General features: G+C 44.1%; 1 protein-coding gene across 5 annotated transcripts in view; it reads left to right on the forward strand.

The window, feature by feature from the left end:
• The window catches only part of LOC117353437, a 117877-nt gene that overhangs the window by 49771 nt on the left and 49442 nt on the right, over nt 1–18664 (forward strand). For 4 of the 5 annotated variants that reach the window (XM_033929369.1, XM_033929371.1, XM_033929368.1 and 1 more), the window contains exons 4-6: nt 12041–12119; nt 13981–14070; nt 16483–16541. In XM_033929369.1, coding sequence (XP_033785260.1) covers nt 12041–12119; nt 13981–14070; nt 16483–16541 — 228 coding nt within the window. The remainder of the gene's footprint in view (nt 1–12040; nt 12120–13980; nt 14071–16482; nt 16542–18664) is intronic. The other variant, XM_033929373.1, reaches the window with a different exon arrangement.

An 18664-nucleotide genomic window follows, 5' to 3' on the forward strand; every position in this document is an offset into this window, starting at 1 on the left:
TTTTCTGGATTTATAGGATGAGACAATTGAATATCGTCCGCATATGTGTAAATTGTGAAACCTATGGATTGACATAGGCTCAGAAGGGGCGATAGAAAAATATTAAACAGTAATGGGGATAATATGGAACCCTGAGGGATGCCGTAATTTAGAGAGAAAGATTTGGAAGTAGTATTATTAAAGTTTACAATATATTTACGATCTGACAAAAAGGAAGTAAACCATTGTAAAACTTGGTCGCAGACACCAATGGATTTTAGCCTATTTAGAAGTAAGATGTGATCGATGGTGTCAAAGCGGCTGATAAATCACAAGGAGCCTCAATCTTCCTCCATGTCTTAAGTTTTAGATTACCTCTTCCATTTATCACAATCAGGTTTCAAATCAACATCCATTTGAGTCCATCTTAGTGCAATTGCTGCATTCCATTAGCCTATTGAAGGGAAACCCCTCTCAGCTCATCCTGTGGTTTCCAGATTTATGAAAGGACTTTTCAGTGTCAAGCCACCTCTCAAACCGCCTCCAGTGGTTTGGGATCTCAATGTTGTTCTTGCTCAACTGATGAAGCCTCCATTTGAACCAGTGGCTTCGGCTCATCTCAAATATCTCACTTGGAAAGTGGTTTTCCTCATTGCTCTCATCTGCTCGCAAAGTCAGTGAGCTACAAGCTTTAGTAGCAGACCCACCTTTCACAGAATTCCATCATGACAAGGTGGTCCTCCGTACTCATCCGAAATTCTTACCTAAGGTGGTTTCAGAATTTCATCTCAATCAATCTATTGTACTTCCAGTGTTTTTTTTCCAAAGCCTCATTCTCATCCTGGAGAAACAGCTCTTCATACTCTGGACTGTAAGCGTGCTTTGGTGTTCTACTTACAAAGGACTAAGCCACACAGATCTGCTCCTCAACTCTTTGTGTCCTCTGATCCAAACAAATTGGGACGTCCAGTTTCCAAGTGCACCATCTCCAACTGGTTGGCTGCTTGCATCTCTTTCTGCTATGCTCAGGCTGGACTGCATCTATAGGGTCGAGTCACAGCCCATAAAGTCAGAGCCATGGCGGCATCTGTTGCTTTCCTTAGATCTACTCCTATCGAGGAAATCTGCAAGGATGCCACTTGGTCCTCGGTTTATACCTTCACCTCTCATCATTGTCTGGATTCTTTTTCCAGACAGGATGGCCATTTTGGCCAGGCAGTATTGCAAATTTATTCTCCTGAATTGCCAACATCTCACCATCCCATTCTGGTTAGCTTGGAGGTCACCCATATGTGAGAATATGCTGCCTGCTTGTCCTGGTATAAAGCACAGTTTCTTACCATAACAGGTGTTATCCAGGGACAGCAGGCAGATATTCTCACAACCCACCCACCTCCCCTGGTTGGCTTCTTCGCTAGCTATCTGAACTGAGGAAACACTGAGGAGACACGTGCCCTAAGTTGGGCAGAAAGGCATTCACCCATGTGCGGTGCAGCGGTTGCGAGCTTTCTAAAGTTCTTCAAGCAAGTCTGCTTGCGAGGCTGTCCACATCGGGGCTCCGTGGATGACGTCACCCATATGTAAGAATATCTGCCTGCTGTCCCTGGATAACACCTGTTACGGTAAGTAACTGCGGTTTTTTTCTCCCAGATTTAGATAAGAATACTTCTGAGATGGGCTGAGTTGAACTTTGCACATGTGTTTTCATTTGTGGATGAGGATAGGAGCATAGTGCCATCTGAAGCTCTCCTGGAAAATCCTGCAGTGCAGCGTAATGACTATTATGCTTACCTCCAGTTTTATTTATTTAAAGATTTATAGCCCGTTGAATCCATAGTTCTTCATGGGTTACATAAGGACACAAATGATAATAAGATTATAGCAATCAATCAATTTATATATATTGTATTTTATTTTTTTACTTTATCGATATTGAAACTTTAAATATAACAAACAAGCAAAAAATAAACTTGCAACAGGATTAGAAAATTAACACCCTAAGTCACAATGACTATTCCACGTTGAAAAATATTAAAGGAAATAAGAAAAATCTAACTATTTAGTCCACAAATAAGATCTAAGAACAAGGAAAACTATACAAAAAATAAATAAGGAAAATTATAAATCTCAATTGGACAGATTAGAAGGCATGATCTTTCCCCCAGACAGCCAGTTCGTTATACTGCGGGCATGGCCATTGAACCAATAGTCACCCTCCCCCTTCTCTAACTACTATAAATTTTAGCAATTGCTTTGGTTCGAAAAATAAAAAATTTTCCCTTGACATGAAACAAGCATTTAACAGGAAACTTCAAAATAAATGATGCTCCCAAAGCAATTACCCTTGGGTGGTAAAGGAAATATTTTCTTTTCTTCTGTGTCTCTTTAGATATGTCAGGAAAAATTCTTACCCTTGAACCAAGGAAAATGTCCTTCATGTGTCGAAAATAAGAACGAAAGACAAAATCCGTATCAAACTCCAGGGCAAATGTCACTATAAGGGTAATTCTCTCTGTTATTACGTCCAAGTAGCTTTCCAGAAAGTTTGTCAGGTCTAATTTATTCTCTTGTATCTCCGGTTCTCCTATTGGAGTGGAATCTGTTTGTCTCTGCATTCCCGTGGAAATACTCTGGACTCTTGTTATTGGTGGTAAACCTTCTTCCAGAATTAACAAGATCTCCTTCAGGTATTTCCTCGCCATTTCCAAAGGAGAAATCACCAGAGATTTGGGGAAAATTTAATAATCTCAGATTATTTCTTCTCTGTTTGTTCTCCATATACTCTAACTTTCTTAAATAATCTCAGTTTGCAATGATTTTATTGGGGAAATTTGCTCCTCATGTTTTTTAATAGTTACAGATTGTTCCCTTAGAATTACTCCTTGTGCATTAACCTAGACGCTAATAGTAGCACAGTCAGAATGCATTATAGTGCAGCTTTTCTAAGGTTGGAGTCCATAGTAGCTATGGCCTTCCACAGGTCATCCATACTGACTTTATCAGGCTTAATAATCTCCCCAAACTATTCAAATGAAGCAGGTAAGATCTTAACCATTTCGGGCGTCACTGGTCCTAATACGGTGGGAGCTTGTCTTCCCTTCTCCTCTGCTCCCTCCTTTTCTCCGAGGCACATTCTCCTGGAATAGCTGGTCCACCTCCTCCGGTGTAGAATTCCTGCTCCTAGGCTGGGAAGGAGCCTGTCTCTGCATCAGGCTCAAAGAAGCCCAATCCTCACTAAGGTCTGCCGATTCACTCGGCTTTCCTCCCGAAGTCTGGGGCGTCTTCGTTGGCTGGCGCATCGATCCGGCGTTCAACGTCGTCTGGATCATCGGCTTGGATCTTGTAACCGCTGGAGGTCCTGGTCGCATTGCTCCCTTCCTTTTGCCCATCGCTATGGAAATCTGGGCTGTGCAGCAAGAACAGCACGCCACTGAAGATAAAAATAGCAAGCGGTTTAACAAACTGCTGAAAAACTGCCGCAAAATTAAGATTCAGATGGCAGTAGCGCGGAGCTCAACACTACACATCCATCCTAGTCGCCATTTTGGATCCCGCTGTTATATATATTGTATTAAGGCACATTAAACTCCCCTCTCTGTCCCAAATGAGCTCACAATCTAAACTACAGTGCCTGAGGAAGAAAGAATATGAAATTTATAATATAGAGAGTATAGAATATAAAATGGAAGAAATAAAACAGAATGGCAAAAAGTAGACATATTAAAATAGTCAAATAGTCAAATAAAAGATAAAATAAAAATACATTTCAATCTATAAAAATAAAAAAAAAATGTCAGTTCAGTCCAATAGTGCACCACATCCATCTCATTCTGTGCAAGGCTGACAAATCATTATCATAGGCAGCTCCACCAGGCAGGGCTACATACAATGGCCATTGGTTGCAATCCAAAACAAGGGTCCAAAGAGAAATTGCGGACCCTCTGCTGGCATCAGCACCATTTCAGCTCTAGATCCATCAACATCAGACCAGACCGATAGGCCTCCATCGCAGCATCAGAATCCCAGGCATCAGATCAGACCAGCAGGCCGATGCCAAAGCAAAACTCCACCCCAGCATGAAAGGCAAGGCCCGATACCATGCTTTTCATCAAAGCAGCAGGAGAGAACCCCCCCCCCTAACACCTCGCACCAGACACATCACCTGAGCGGAGATAGACTCAACCCTCCAATGGATGCTAACACAGCGGCAGGCAGATGGAAGGTTTTCCGTTAATGGCCAAACAAGGAAGGACCCGCCAAAAGGAATGATGACTTTCCTCCGATTCAGACCACATAAAAACAAACAGAATAACAAATAACTGAATAAAAGGAAGCAAAAATAACAAAAAACAAACAAGAGGGTGAGAGGCACCTCGACCCATAACCAAGCCAGGCGCCATCTTAGATTTTATTGTTGACATATCTAGTTATATTCCAAAACGATCTTTGCGCTCTGAGAACTTAGCCTTGCTGAAGACGACCGTGAACCCAAGGTTGGTTGATACTAGCAAAAAGACTCTCTGCTGTGCAGGAGTTAAGATTTGGAATTCTTTGGTAGGACAGATATGGAATTGTTGTGAGAGGGGTATATTTAGAAAATTACTTAAAACCCAGCTGTTTATTGATGCTTTCTTTTAGTCAAACTCTCTTCTTAGGTAAACTTGATGAATTGTTTGAGATCCACAGTTATGATATTAATTTGTATCCATGACACGATATAGTTTATCTCTTTTAATGTTTGTTTTTATGCAACGCTTTGTTAGCATTTTTTAGCTATGAGTTTTAAGACATTTTTGTATGTCTATTTTATGATGTTTTAAGATTACATAGAAACATAGAAGATGACGGCAGAAAAGGGCTACAGCCCATCAAGTCTGCCCACTCTGCTTACTCACCCCCTGTCTATGCCCTAATGACCCAATTTTCTTATCTTGACCCTCGTAGGGATCCCACATGGGTATCCCATTTATTCTTAAAGTCTGGCACGCTGTCTGCCACGATCACCTGCACTGGAAGCTTGTTCCAATGATCAACCACTCTCTCTGTGAAGAAATACTTTCTGGTGTCGCCATGAAATTTTCCGCCCCTGAGTTTGAGCGGGTGCCCTCTTGTGGCCGAGGGTCCCTTGAGAAAGAAAATATCATCTTCCACTTCAACACGTCCTGTGAGGTACTTAAATGTTTCGATCATGTCTCCCCTCTCCCTACGTTCCTCGAGAGTGTAGAGCTGCAATTTGTTCAGTCTCTCTTCATACGAGAAACCCTTGAGCCCTGAGATCATCCTGGTGGCCGTCCGCTGAACCGATTCAATTCTGCGCACATCTTTACTGTAATGTGGCCTCCAGAATTGCACACAGTACTCCAGATGAGGTCTCACCATGGCCCTGTACAACGGCATTATGACTTCAGGCTTTCGGCTGACGAAACTTCTATTGATACAACCCAATATCTGCCTTGCCTTAGATGAAGCCTTCTCCACTTGATTGGCAGTTTTCATGTCTGCACTGATGATTACTCCTAAATCTCGTTCTGCTCAAGTCCTAGTTAAAGTTTCTCCATTCAAGAAGTACGTCCTGCATGGATTTCCGCTTCCAAGGTGCATGACCTTACATTTCTTAGCATTGAAGCCTAGCTGCTAGGTTGAGGACCAACTTTCCAATGTAAGCAGGTCCTGCGCCATATAATTCTGTAAACTGCATTCACTTACTATATTACATAGTTTGGCGTCATCGGCGAATAGTGTTATTTTACCTTGAAGCCCTTGAGTCAGATCCCCTATGAATATGTTGAAAAGGAGTGGACCCAGGACCGAGCCCTGCGGCACTCCACTGGTCACCTCCGATGTTTTAGAGAGGGTACCATTAACCACCACCCTCTGAAGTCTGCCACTCAGCCAATCATTGACCCATGCAGTTAGTGTCTCTCCTAACCCCATCGATTCCATCTTGCTTAGCAGCCTGCGCTGTGGGACACTGTCAAAAGCTTTACTGAAGTCCAGGTACACGACGTCCAAAGACTCTCCCAAGTCCAACTTTCTTGTTACCCAGTCAAAGAAGCTGATGAGATTGGATTGGCAGGACCTACCCTTGGTGAATCCATGCTGACTGGGATCCCGAAGATTCCCTTCATTCAAGATCGTGTCCAATTTGCTTTTAATTAGTGTTTCCATGAGTTTGCACACTATTGATGTGAGACTCACCGGTCTATAATTCGCAGCCTCTACCCTGCAACCCTTTTTATGCAGAGGAACAACATTAGCTAATTTCCAGTCCAGGGGAACTTTCCCCTTACTTAGGGAGAGATTGAATAGCTCAGCCAACGGTTTCGCCAGGATATCACTTAATTCTCTGAGCACTCTTGGGTGCAAATTGTCTGGTCCCATGGCTTTGTTCACCTTGAGTCTTGCCAGTTCACTGTAAACTTCACCTGGTGTGAACTGGCAAGTTCTGAAACGGGTCTTCTGTGCTTTGTGTTGCCTTCAACTGCGGACCATGTCCCAGTGCCTCACAGGTGAAGACTGAGCAGAAGTATTCATTCAGTAGTTCGGCTTTATCGGAATCTGCTTCTACGTAACTTCCGTCCGGTCTTCTAAGGTGTACTATCCCGCCTGTGTTCCTTTTTCTGTCACTAATATACCTGAAGAAGGATTTGTCCCCCTTTTTAATGTTTTTTTGCCAGAATTTCTTCCACTCGAAGTTTTGCCTCCCTAACTGCCATTTTGACCGCTGTAGACCTGGTCCTATATTCTACCTTTGCCTCTCTTTTCTCCTTGCGCTTGTAGGAGAGAAACGCTTTTTTCTTCTCCTTAATGAGGTGCGAGATCTCCGCGGTGAACCATTGGGGTTTATTGTTTCTTTGTCGTTTATTTACTGATTTTATGAAGCAGCTAGTTGCTTCATGTATGGTTGATTTCAGTGTTAACCACTTAGCTTCTACATCATCGGTCTCCGCTTGGTCCTGCAGCGTCCGATGGACGAAATCTCCCATTCGTGCGAAGTCTGTGCCCCGGAAATTGAGTACCTTTGTTTTCGTGTTTGATCTAGGGAAGCCTTTCCTAAGGTTGAACCATACTATGTTGTGGTCGCTGGAGGCTAGCGTATCTCCTACTGAGACCTCTGAGACGCTTTCCCCGTTGGTGAGTACCAGGTCGAGGATCGCCTGGGCCCTAGTGGGCTCCGTTACCATTTGTTTGAGACATGCTCCCTTTATGGAGGTTAAGAGCCTCCTGCTACCGCTGGTTGTCGCTGAAAATGAGTTCCAGTCTGCATCAGGCATATTGAAGTCCCCTAGCAGTACAGCTTCTCCTCGTAGAGTGATATTCTCTATGTCTTCAATTAATTCTGCGTCCATGTCTTCCAGTTGTCTTGGGGGTCTGTATACCACACCTATATACAGGCATTTTTCTCTGCCTCTTGCCAGGTTTACCCAGAGGGACTCCCCGGTGTACTTGACATCTGTGATCCTGGTGGTTTTGATGTTCTCTTTAATGTATAGAGCTACCCCCCCTCCTAACCTGCCCTCTCTGTCCTGACGAAGTAGATTGTAGCCCGGTATAGCCATATCCCACCCATGTGAGTCCGTGAACTAAGTTTCAGATATTGCCACCACATCTAGGTCGGCATTCCTTATTTCAGCCTCCAATTCTAGAATTTTGTTACCTAAACTGTGTGCATTGACATACATGGCCCTCCATATCTTGTGTTTGCTAAGTCCCTGTGAGGCATATCCTACCCGAGTCGGTGTGACTCCTAAAGAACTGTTTGCAATGTGGGTACTTACCTTGGACATGGAAGCGGAGTTTTGACTCACCTCATCAGGATAATTCCTTTCTGCACTAATATGTGAATGGGTACCCTCCCCCAACTTACCTAGTTTAAAGCCCTGTGAAGCAGGCGGGCTAGTCGGTGGCCGAAGACGTTCTTACCCCTACTGGTCAGATGGAGTCCTTCTGGTCCCTGAAGTCCTTGTAGCACTTCCCCATGGTTTAGGAATCCGAAGTTCATATCCCGGCACCATCCCTGTAGCCACTCGTTCGTCCTCAGGATATATTCATCTCTGGCTCTTCCCTTGCCTCTAACTGGGAGGATCGATGAGAAAACCACCTGTGCTCCTGTCCGCTTCAGCCTCTCACCCAGTGCTCCAAAGTCTCTGGTGATGGTCTCCAGTGTGTTCCTGGCAGTGTCGTTGGTTCCTATGTGGACAAGAAGCATAGGAAAGTGGTCTCGGGGCGTGACTAGTCTATCCAGACTGGCGGTGACATCTCGTATCCTGGCTCCAGGCAGACAGCAGACCTCCCTAGATTGCATATCCGGTCTGCAAATTGGTCCCTCAGTGCCCCTCAGCATGGAATCCCCGATGACTATTACTCTGCACTTCTTTGGGGGGAGCCGGTCAGTTGTCCCTGGAGATGGAGCTGTGTGTTGGGCCTGCTCCTGTTCCTGCTCCTGTTCCTCATCAGCAGTTCCTTCCTAAAGAATCTGGAATCTGTTCTGCAGGGTGAGTTGAGGGGTTGATGTATAACTGCCCTGTTTGTAAGAAGAAGGAGAAGATGAAGAGATTGAAAAAGGGGGGGGGGGTGTCTCCTATGTTTGCCCATGGAGGAGGTCACCAGCTGCCAGGAGTCAGCGCCGTTGTTAACCGTTTCTTTGTAAATGGTATAGAAATTTTTTAAATAAAATAATATTTTAAAAGAGAAGGCCTAGTAGTAGGAGTGGGGTGCCAGTTAGGGGGTTTATTTACATCTGTGGAGGATTGAGTGCCCTCAGTCTTGGGATCGGGATCGTGAAGGTGGAGTTATACACAGATTGTGGCCAGATGGGAGCAGGACTTGGGCTTTCCTATTGGGTCTGAAATGATCGAGAGGGTTTTTGGTCTCATAGTAGCCACCACTTCCAGTGCCTTTAGGGTGGCCTCCCGAGTATTTACCTCAAAAGCTCAAGCCTCTCACTGTGAGCTCCAAATTACTGCTATTTGTATTAAATGTAGGCAGGGACGGAATACCTTAGGGCATGTGTTTTGGTTATGCCCCCTCACCTAGGCTTATTATTTGAGTGCTCTGCTACATACAATTACTCCTCCCTCCTACCAGGCTGCATTATTTCTCCAATGGGGGGGAGGGGACTTAGAAAGGATGTAGGGGGTTGATTCGTAGTGCAATTATTGTGGGTCATAAGGGTATCTTGCAAACCTAGCTAGCTGACTCACCTCCTTCGTTTTGGCATTTGAGGGCGGCCTTTCATTCGCTTATATGTTTTGAAGTTAGAACTACATCCCATACATATAAACAACAACACAGATTTTGGCAAATTTGGAACTTTTCCTCTAAGCCCCGAGGTTCAGTTTTAAACTCTTTGCATCTTTAAGACTAAGGTTAAGGGAAGTGTAATAGTGAGGGAATTCTGAAAAGAGATTGGGGGTGATTTTATGGATTCCAACTATAACTCCCTGGTATTTATCTCATAACTAGTGTTTAAGCCAGTTACATTAACGGGTGCTAGAATAGATGTGTAGACTTTTAGCGTTTCTTTCTTTCTGTCTTTCTTTCTCTCTCCATGTCCCCTTTCTTTCTGTCTCTCTCCCTGCCTGCTGTGTGTCTGTCTGTCTTTCTTTCTGTCTCTCCCTGCCCGCTGTCTTTCTTTCTGTATTGCTCTCTCTGCCCGCTGTGTGTCTCTTTCTATCTCTCTCCTAGCAAGCTGTGTGTCTGTCTGTCTTTCTTTCTCTCTCCCTGCCCACTGTCTTTCTTTCTGTGTTGCTCTCCCTGCCCACTGTCTGTCTTTCTTTCTATCTCTCTCCTAGCCAGCTGTGTGTCTGTCTTTCTTTCTTTCTGTCTCTCTCCCTGCCCCATATCTTTCTGTGTGTCTGTCTCACTCCCTGGCCCTGTCTGTCTGTCTTTCTTTCTGTCTTTCTCCCTGCCTCCCTGTCTGTCTTTCTGTCTCTCTCCCTGCCCTCTGTCTGCCTGTCTTTCTTTCTTTCTTTGTCTCTCTCCAAGCCAGCTGTCTGTCTGTCTTTCTTTCTTTCTTTCTGTCTCCCCTGCTCTGCAAGGATTTAATTTCCTTTCCAGTCGGTTGGGAGGGAGGATTTGGCTTTTTTGCATTTTCCAGCTGGGGCAATTGCGAAGGTAGATAAGATGCATCCCCGAGATGCAGGCAAGATGTCCGATCGCAGCTTTCCACCCTTACCTCTGGCTCCTTGGCTTCCCGGGCAAGTAAACCCAGTCACAACACCTGTTCCGGCCCCCTCTGTCTCTCTGCTCCTTCTCACATGGATTCTCTCCCCCCCCCCCCCTTTGCATGCGCGCGCTCTCTCACTCAAACTGTGACAGTTTCTGTCAACTTCACCCTCGCCGGGTTGGTCTCCTTTGCCTCTGCTCCTGGACCGTTCCGACCTCCTCTGTCACTCCCAAATGGAGGTGGTCTGTTCTTTACCGGTTCTCCTTCCAGACGATCATGCCCACCTTCCAACCATGGCCGTCTCTCCCTTCCTTCACCCTTGCCCTTTGCTCTCAGAAAGCACGGCGGTGTACTGCGCATGCGGAGGCATAAAGACACAGAGTTTCAAGTACGCATGTGCGCTAAGGGTTTTATTATTATTGATGTAATCACTGCTTATTTCCACTGACTCTAGGTAGACATTTAGTTACAAGGGGAGGAGTTTGGGGAGGGGGTTGGGAACCTATGGGGTTTACTAGGTATTTTCTTTCACTATTGCACAGACATATATGTTTCAGATGTTACAATTATTTCTGCAAAGTACTGTTCAAGAAATGGGATAATGGAGAGAGGAGTTTAATTGGGGATCATAGGTCTGCATGTAATGATACATTCTTAGGTCTGCTTTATATTAGATTGTACCCCATAAGTGTGCTATTTAATGATGCCTTGGTATGGTTCTTGGGAAAGGGAGGGTGGGCGGTACAGATAGGGTAAGTTATAGGATTACCTCACATCAGATGAGTCACCATAAGAGTCCAGACAACAAAGAATTTTGTAGTCAATAAACAAGACAGTTTATCTATCTATCTCTTTTTCTTTTTCTCCCTCTTTCTTTCCCTCTCTCTTATTTCACTCTCCCTGCTTTTCTGCCTTTCATATATCTTCTATTAGCAGTTACATATACCCTAGATTCTTTTTATTAATCTGGTTGTAAGTAAATGATTATAGATATGGACTTTTTCTATACCATTGTGTCTTATTCAGATTTTGTGTGTTTGAACTGCTTTCTGTAAATTTCTTATAATATTCAATAAAAACTATTGAACTAAAAAAAAAAAAATAAACAAGACAGTATAATGGACCAAATAATGTTTAAAATAATGGTAGAAACAACAACTTGCAAATATAAAAAAATTAAAATTGTTTATCCAAAGATCCAAAACCCAACATGTTTCTGACAGCTACAAAGGTCTAGTATGGGCAAATAACCCAACCATGAAAAGAGCACAAAGTTCTCTGATTACATAGATTTTTACAAACATAATCCCATGAAGTTAAAAAAAAAAACCCCCAAACAAACAACTTTTTATAGTGTAAAACAGCAAATAATTAGCCATGTCTTTAACAGTACAACTTAATTCTTTATCCAACATCATTTACAGTAAATGAGCTCAGCTACTATAATTGGATACAGGTAGATTCTATTTAACATTACGGGCCTTGTTTTGACAGTTTATGGAACTTGGGTTTGCTATTATAAAGAGGTTTGAAGTCTTATATGCAATCAAAATCTTTTGGTTTCTTATTCTTAATTACTTTTAATTGTTGTTTCACATTGAAAGTGTAGACTAAGGGCCCCTACTACAATGCTGCAGTAGCAAGGCTGCTGCGGTAAGTGCACCGAAGCACATAGGAATAGAATGGGCTTTGGTGCATTTACCGCAGCTATGTAATAGGGGCCCTAAGTCGTGTGACTCAATGAAACTCCAATGCATTTAGAATTACACTTTTTAGATAGTGGAATGTGAAAATATTTAACCAGGCACTATCTGTGTATAGAACCCATGAGTAGGGTCTACATTTCTGGTTGGAAATTACACTAACTCTTTGCATCATACTTGTCCTCTTCAGGCCTGATGTATGTCTCTGGAACCGGAATGCCAAGCCTGTCCCTCACTCTGCTGGTTGTTACGGCATTACTACTGAAGAGGTACTGGATGAACCACCACTACTCACTGAAAGGACCTAGAATGATTATTCATACACAACAAAATAGTATGATTATCATATTTGTTAAGCCAAAAAAGAAGACACTTGACCCTGCCCAGGCCCCACCCCCGTCCCACCCATAGTACCCTGCCTCCGGCTAGTCTTGCCCCTAAACTGCCCCGCTCCATCCCTCCAGCGCAGCCTTTCTATCTCCAGTCCACCATCCAGGCTACCCTGGAGTCGGGTCTGGCTATCATAAGTTTTCCCTGTCCTCAGGACCACCTCTCTCACTGCAATTTCAAAACTTCAGGCAGCCAGCAGCATTAGCAACGTGATCCTTCTGCCTTTGGCCTGCCCCAGAAGCCTTCACTTTGCAGCACTTCCTGTTCCTGCGTAGGTGGGATGTAGTGAAGGCTTCCGGGCAGGCCAACGGCAGAAGGATCATGTTGCTAATACTGCTGGCTGCCCAAAGTTTTGAAATTTCAGTGCCAGAGGAGGAACTGAGGACAAGGGAGATTCCCAAATCTGGGGTAGGGGCTATACTGGAGAGAGTTAGTCCAAAACACTCTCTGTGTTTTGGACTAAATCTTTGCAGTCCAGGAAACCGTCAAGACACCTAGATAGTTTTCTAAAAAGGGAACATGTCCGGGTAAAATCCGGATGTTTGATAACCCTAAAAAATAGTCCTTGCTACCTTTTATATCCATTTACTGAAACATGTAGGGATCTCCCTGTAATGTATACAACATGATAATCAGTGATTCATGGATGGAGCATATTTCTTTATGACCCTACTAATTTATGACTTGATATGCTTAAGCCTGAATGGTCTCTGGAGCTTACAGCAGGAAATGGTCATTTGTGTTGAAAGAGCCTGAGAGGTGCATTCAAGGCCAAAGCTGTAGGACCAAAAATGGAGACACATGTTCAGGGCAGTCACTGGACAAAACGGTGCCATCCTTTGTGGACTTGTGTGACTTGTGCTTTTCTGAAAAGGGCAAGAGCATAAATAATTTTATCACGGTGGAACCTCTAAAAATTTTGCACATCATTCTGCCCTATCAAAATTACCTAGGTCTGGCTCTTACCCATTGGGCACCCTGGGCCTGGATTGCATTTGGTGCCTTTTTATTCTCAGGGCTGGTATGTGTGCAGACTCAGACTAACTCGAAAGGACAGAGGGTGTCCAAGATGGTTGCTCTGCTTGAGCACCCCTTGTGACAGGCCTAGATATATGTTTCATTCTATCTAGTAGTGGCAAGAACATCTGTTTGCACTGCTTAGAAAAGAGATTGTACTGCTTCTTCATACACTGATAAATCTGCCATCTCTAGACAGATGCCACTGGTGGTGGAATAGCTCCTGAAAACTCTGATAAAGGTCATTTAAAAAAGTATTTTAGCTATGTTTCATGTCCTCATTGACTTTTACTGGGTTGGACTGCCTTTATGGCTTGATTAAGAGTGTACTGAACCCCAAAACAAGTGGAATTCTACAATACTCTAAACATCAATACTCTAAACATCACATTAAAAAAATAGTATGGAGGGAGAAGCCTCAGAAGTCCTTCAGTGCGCAGTTGTATCTATATGAAACTGTCAACACTTGTTCCAGACCAATTCCATTCATGGGCAAAATCCCCCCTCCATTCTAGTGCAACAGGCACATCATTCCCGAACCTTCAGGTAGTCAATCTATTTTTGTGAGAATTTGTGTAGAGAGCCTCATTAGATTTTATTTTTTATTTTTTTGTTATGCCTCCTATCTCTCTGGGCTGTGCCCTAATTCTTCAGTTTTTCTCTCTGTCGTGAGATAGTAGAAGCTTTTCTCTTCTGGTCATGTTTATTTTTCCTTTATTTCAGGTTATTTCTATCCGATTGTAAAGCTTTTCTGTGCTGCAGAAGCTCCCAGTTCTGGAACATCTCTGGCTGCAGGAGAGCTCAGACTCTGAGGTCAGAAGTCTAAAGCCAAGGGGCAGCTTGCTTGTCAGGGCACGTACTTGGTCGGCCTGCACTAACAGTTCGGGAACTCAGGGATCATTCTCTTGGGGGGCAAGGTTCACCCCCAAGTTCTGTCTGCAAAACCTGGGGTGCAGGCTGAGTGGTTCTGTGGCGGTTTTCTCCATGATTGGGTCGACTGTGTTTCCTCCCCTGACTCCGCACACAAGGTACAGTGGGGGTTGAGGTCTCCGACTAGTTGTGTGGTCAGAGAAGCAATCCAGTATCCAGTCTTGTTTAAAGCAGAAGTTCTCTCAGTAAGCTAATTGCAGCTTCAGCACAGACAGATTCTAACACCTGCATGGCACAGTCCTTAGAACTGAAATCGGGGGAGGAGGGGTGTCTGTAAAAGTGATATTTTGTGTTCTGGGGCAAGAGCCAGGACCCTCTACCCATAAAATCGCTAAAATTTGATACTTAGTGTAGCTCCCAGAGGCCATTTTTGGTACTATAATTGCTGTCATGGCAGCCACCTTGGATTTCCTGATTTGGAAATAAAAACCTCTATCTGCCTCAAAACACCTCATTTTAGCTCAAAATCAGGTGGGATGGATTCTTCAGGCCAGGATGCTTTGGCTTCATGCCAGATTTGCAATGGATGGAAGCCCGAGGATCATCCATGTTCCATGTGCCGCACAATTCATGAAGGGGGTGGGAGCCACTGGCTTAGCCCCCTTTAGTTTTCCTGGGGGTGTTGGCTCCCAGATGACTCAAGTTTCAGGTCAAAAAGCCTGTTTAGAGCAGGGAAAAAGCAATAGTGCATCCCCAGCGAAGCAAAAACATGCATCTGCCGTAAAAACCCAGAAAAGGACATGGGAGTGACTGCAGGGGCCCTCTGGACATCCTGGACAAGATTTTCCTCCAGAATTCATTAATTATGATGTATGAAGCATATTTGAATATCAGTGGCTGCATGAAACTCTTGGGAGTCACAGTTATGCTAACAACAAGGGTCTCTCACACTAAAAGCGCAAGTCCACCTCAACAAGCCTTGCACAAGAGATGGGGTCCAGTCAGATGAGAACTAGGATGAGGAAGCTTCATTAAATATGCCTTTGCTCTCCCAGTCTGGATCCTCTATAGCAGGTGATTCTGTATCACAGCTGGAGGGGGGGGGGGGGCTGGATCCTGATCAGGTGGAGACCTTGGATCTTGGAGAGGACCTGAGGTGTACAGGCTGTTTAAGCCCTCAGTGCTTTTGGAGATAATTATGAAGTCTCTTCAAGAATTAGAGACTCCACAAACCTCATCTACCCAGTGCTCACTCATGAGCAGCACTAAGGCTCAGACTACCGTGTTTCCTTGAAAATAAGACAGTGTCTTATATTAATTTTAGGCCCAAAAAATGCACTAGGTTTTATTTTCAGGATATGTACATGATCATCTCTCCCTTCCTCTCTTTCACCCCAATTCTTCCTCTTTCCTTTCTCTCCCCCACAGGTGCAGCATCTTTCCTCCCCTCCCTTGTGCAGCAGAACCCTTGCCCAGCTTCCCTTCCCTCCCTCCCATCCCTTGTGCAGAGGACCCTTACCCAGCTTCCCCTCCCTCCCATCCCTTGTGCAGCAGGACCCTTGCCCAGCTTCCCTTCTCTCCCATTCCTTGTGCAGTAGAATCCTTGAGCGAGCCCCCCCCCCCCGAGCACCCACTGTGCAGCCGAACCCCCAACCTTCCCTCCCATCCAAACCCCACCAACCGCGAGCAAGCCCTGCATACCTCCCTAAGCAGCGTCGGGCTGGCAGCACTCTAAACAAGCTGCTTCAGCCTTGTCCACCCTTGAATTCACTCTGCTGCGTTACTGATGATGTCATCAGTAACGTGGCAGAGTGAATTCACGGGCGGACAAGGCTGGGGGTTGCTTGGGGGGGTGGTGCTCGCTCAAGGGTTCTGCTGCACAAGGGATAGAAGGGAGGGAAGGGAAACTGCCGGCAAATTCCAGGGTAGGGTTTATTTTTGGGATAGGTCTTATTTTTCAGAGAAACATGGTACATGCTTTCCCTCTCATCAGGACATGACTAAAATGTCCCAGAAGGGCCCCTTCGGATGGTCAAGGCTGTGGTGAAACTTTATCCAATGGATGCAGCCTTTAGCCAGCTATTTACTCCTCCAAAGGTGGATTCCCTGGTGGCTTTTTCCTCCATACCAGTTTTTTTATGTGATGTTTAGAGTATTGTAGAATTCCACTTGTTTTGAGTTCAGTATATAAGTTTCAGTGGAATTTCTCTCTTTTGGCGTTGGTTGATTAAGAGTGTAAACATGGCAATAACTTTTATTCCAAATACTGGTCTCAGCTCCTTCACCCAACCTGAAAGGGTCAATTAGAATGCTTTCTTTTCTAAAACTTTCCTTTTTCTTTTTACCTATTTACAGGAAAATGTATCAACACAAGCGACTAATCTTGATTCTCCTAACAACCTTAGTCCTTTTTGGTAGGTCTGTTTCATTATAAAACGTTGTCCTTCTGCCAACAGCAGGACACAAAGGTCATGCATAGAAGTTGCAACAGTGAAATAAGTTGGCCGGCCAAGAGCTTAAAAGCAGTTTTCCTTTGAAATAATAACAGTCTATTCTACAGCTCCTTAGAGGTTATCTGACCCATCCTATAATAGCAAATGCCTGACGGTCAGGTTTAGAGCCCCATTTTACATAGAAAGTAGAGATCAGAATTGAAATGTCCAGGTTGGGATGTGTTCAGTTCTGGTGGTATTTTAGAAAAGGATCTTCCAACACAGAGCCCTTTCTAAAATACCTGCAGGGGTAGGGTTACCTTATTTTGTGTTGTAAAATCCCAAGCGCATGGTCACCGCCATGCCCATTCTGCCTCCAGCCCCGCCCTGTTCCACCCCCAGCGTGCCCCCCCAAAAAAGCCTCATCTCTTCATTCCTGACCTCTGGGCCACATCTGAGGGCCTCCAAGCATGCATGGACGATTGTGATGTCATCCGCTCATGCTCAGAGGCCCTCCAGACGCGGGTGGAACTTTCCAAAACCAAGACAAACTGCTGGGTTTTGTAAAGTCCAACTGGGCACCCGGACAGTCCTCTAAAAAGAAGACATGTCCGGATTTTCTGGGACGTCTGGTAACCCTATACAGGGATGTATGTACCTGTATTTGCCAGCACATGCAGCAGAACCAGCTATTTTGCAAATATACACATTATAGAAATGAATGGTGTGAGCCTGGTAGCTTCTCCACAGAAGTGTTTCACCTGCATGTGGAAATGGTGCCACTTCCAGCAGTAGCAGCTCCATTTAACAAATCTACATGTATAAGTGCCACCAAGTAAGGCCACAATTTTAACTTGGAAATGAACTACATGGGTCAACATCTTTTGTAAAGCTACAGTATGGGCCGGATTCAATAAATAGTGCTCAGATGTAAGCTCAAGAAAGATCCACATGAAATTCATACTCTATAAAGGGCATTCCTCAACAAGCGCCATTTATAGAATAGCACTTAGGCTCTGATTTTATAAAAAAAGACACTTAAAATTAGGCACCTAGATTGGCGCGCCTAGCTGATCTAGGTGCCTAATTTAATTTTTTTAATTGGCTTAATCATTGCTGATAATTGAAAGCACCTTTAAAAAACAATTTTAAAATTTTGGTCCTGTCCTTTGGTGCAAATATTTTGGACACAGGTTCACCAATATATTAAGACCATGTGGAATTATACCTATAATTTTTGCCCTGAGATGTTCTTTGCGTTGGAGAACTTTCCTTGTACCTCCCCGAAGGGTTTTTGGGGCTTTTTAGAGTGAGCTATTTTGTTGGGGAAAAAAGCCATTTTACATTGTTGGATAACACAGGACCCACCTACCTGTCACATTGGCGAACTCTCATGATACAGCAAGCCTCTATGGAACGCATCTCCTTGACCTTAGATGCGATCCAGGGACGTGTGTTTTGTACTCTTTGGGAGCCTTTTTGGCTCACTATGACTCATAAAGCTTGTAGTCATTTATTGAACCCATGATGTTTTTGGCACACTGGAAGCCGGAATGTTATTAATGTTTAATGTAGTAGGGAGGGTGGCTGGGCAGGGGGAGGTTGGGTGGGGTGGAAATGCATTGTACTTGACACATTTTGCTTATTCACCATGCATTGTTTTTGTTGAGTTGTGATTGTATGTAAAACTTTTCAATAAGCATATTTGGAATAAAAAAACCCAACACAATTTAAAAAAATTTAATTAGCCAGTAAGGCACAAATTGTCGATAGTGTGCTGTAACATAGACGGCAGTAGGCACTTTACCACCACCTAATTTAATTATTTTTAATTGACTTAATTGGTGCACTAATTGGTTGTGCCAATTAAAAACCAATTAAACTGCAATTTAAAGAGTAAAATCGTGGCGTCTAAGGGCACATTCTAAAAAGCCGCTGATATCCCGTCCACAGAGGCGTTTTACAATGACTAATGCCATTGTAGGTGTGGTTAATGCCAGAAGTGGTGTTAGGTGTCATAAAGCACCTCCATGGACATGATTCTCATGGAAGATAGCCGCTGGAAATGTAGACCTTTAAAACCCTGGCATACATTTCTGGCGCCT

The sequence above is a fragment of the Geotrypetes seraphini genome, chromosome 2 (assembly GCF_902459505.1).
Source record: "Geotrypetes seraphini chromosome 2, aGeoSer1.1, whole genome shotgun sequence".
In the NCBI taxonomy this organism is placed as follows: Eukaryota; Metazoa; Chordata; class Amphibia; order Gymnophiona; family Dermophiidae; genus Geotrypetes; species Geotrypetes seraphini.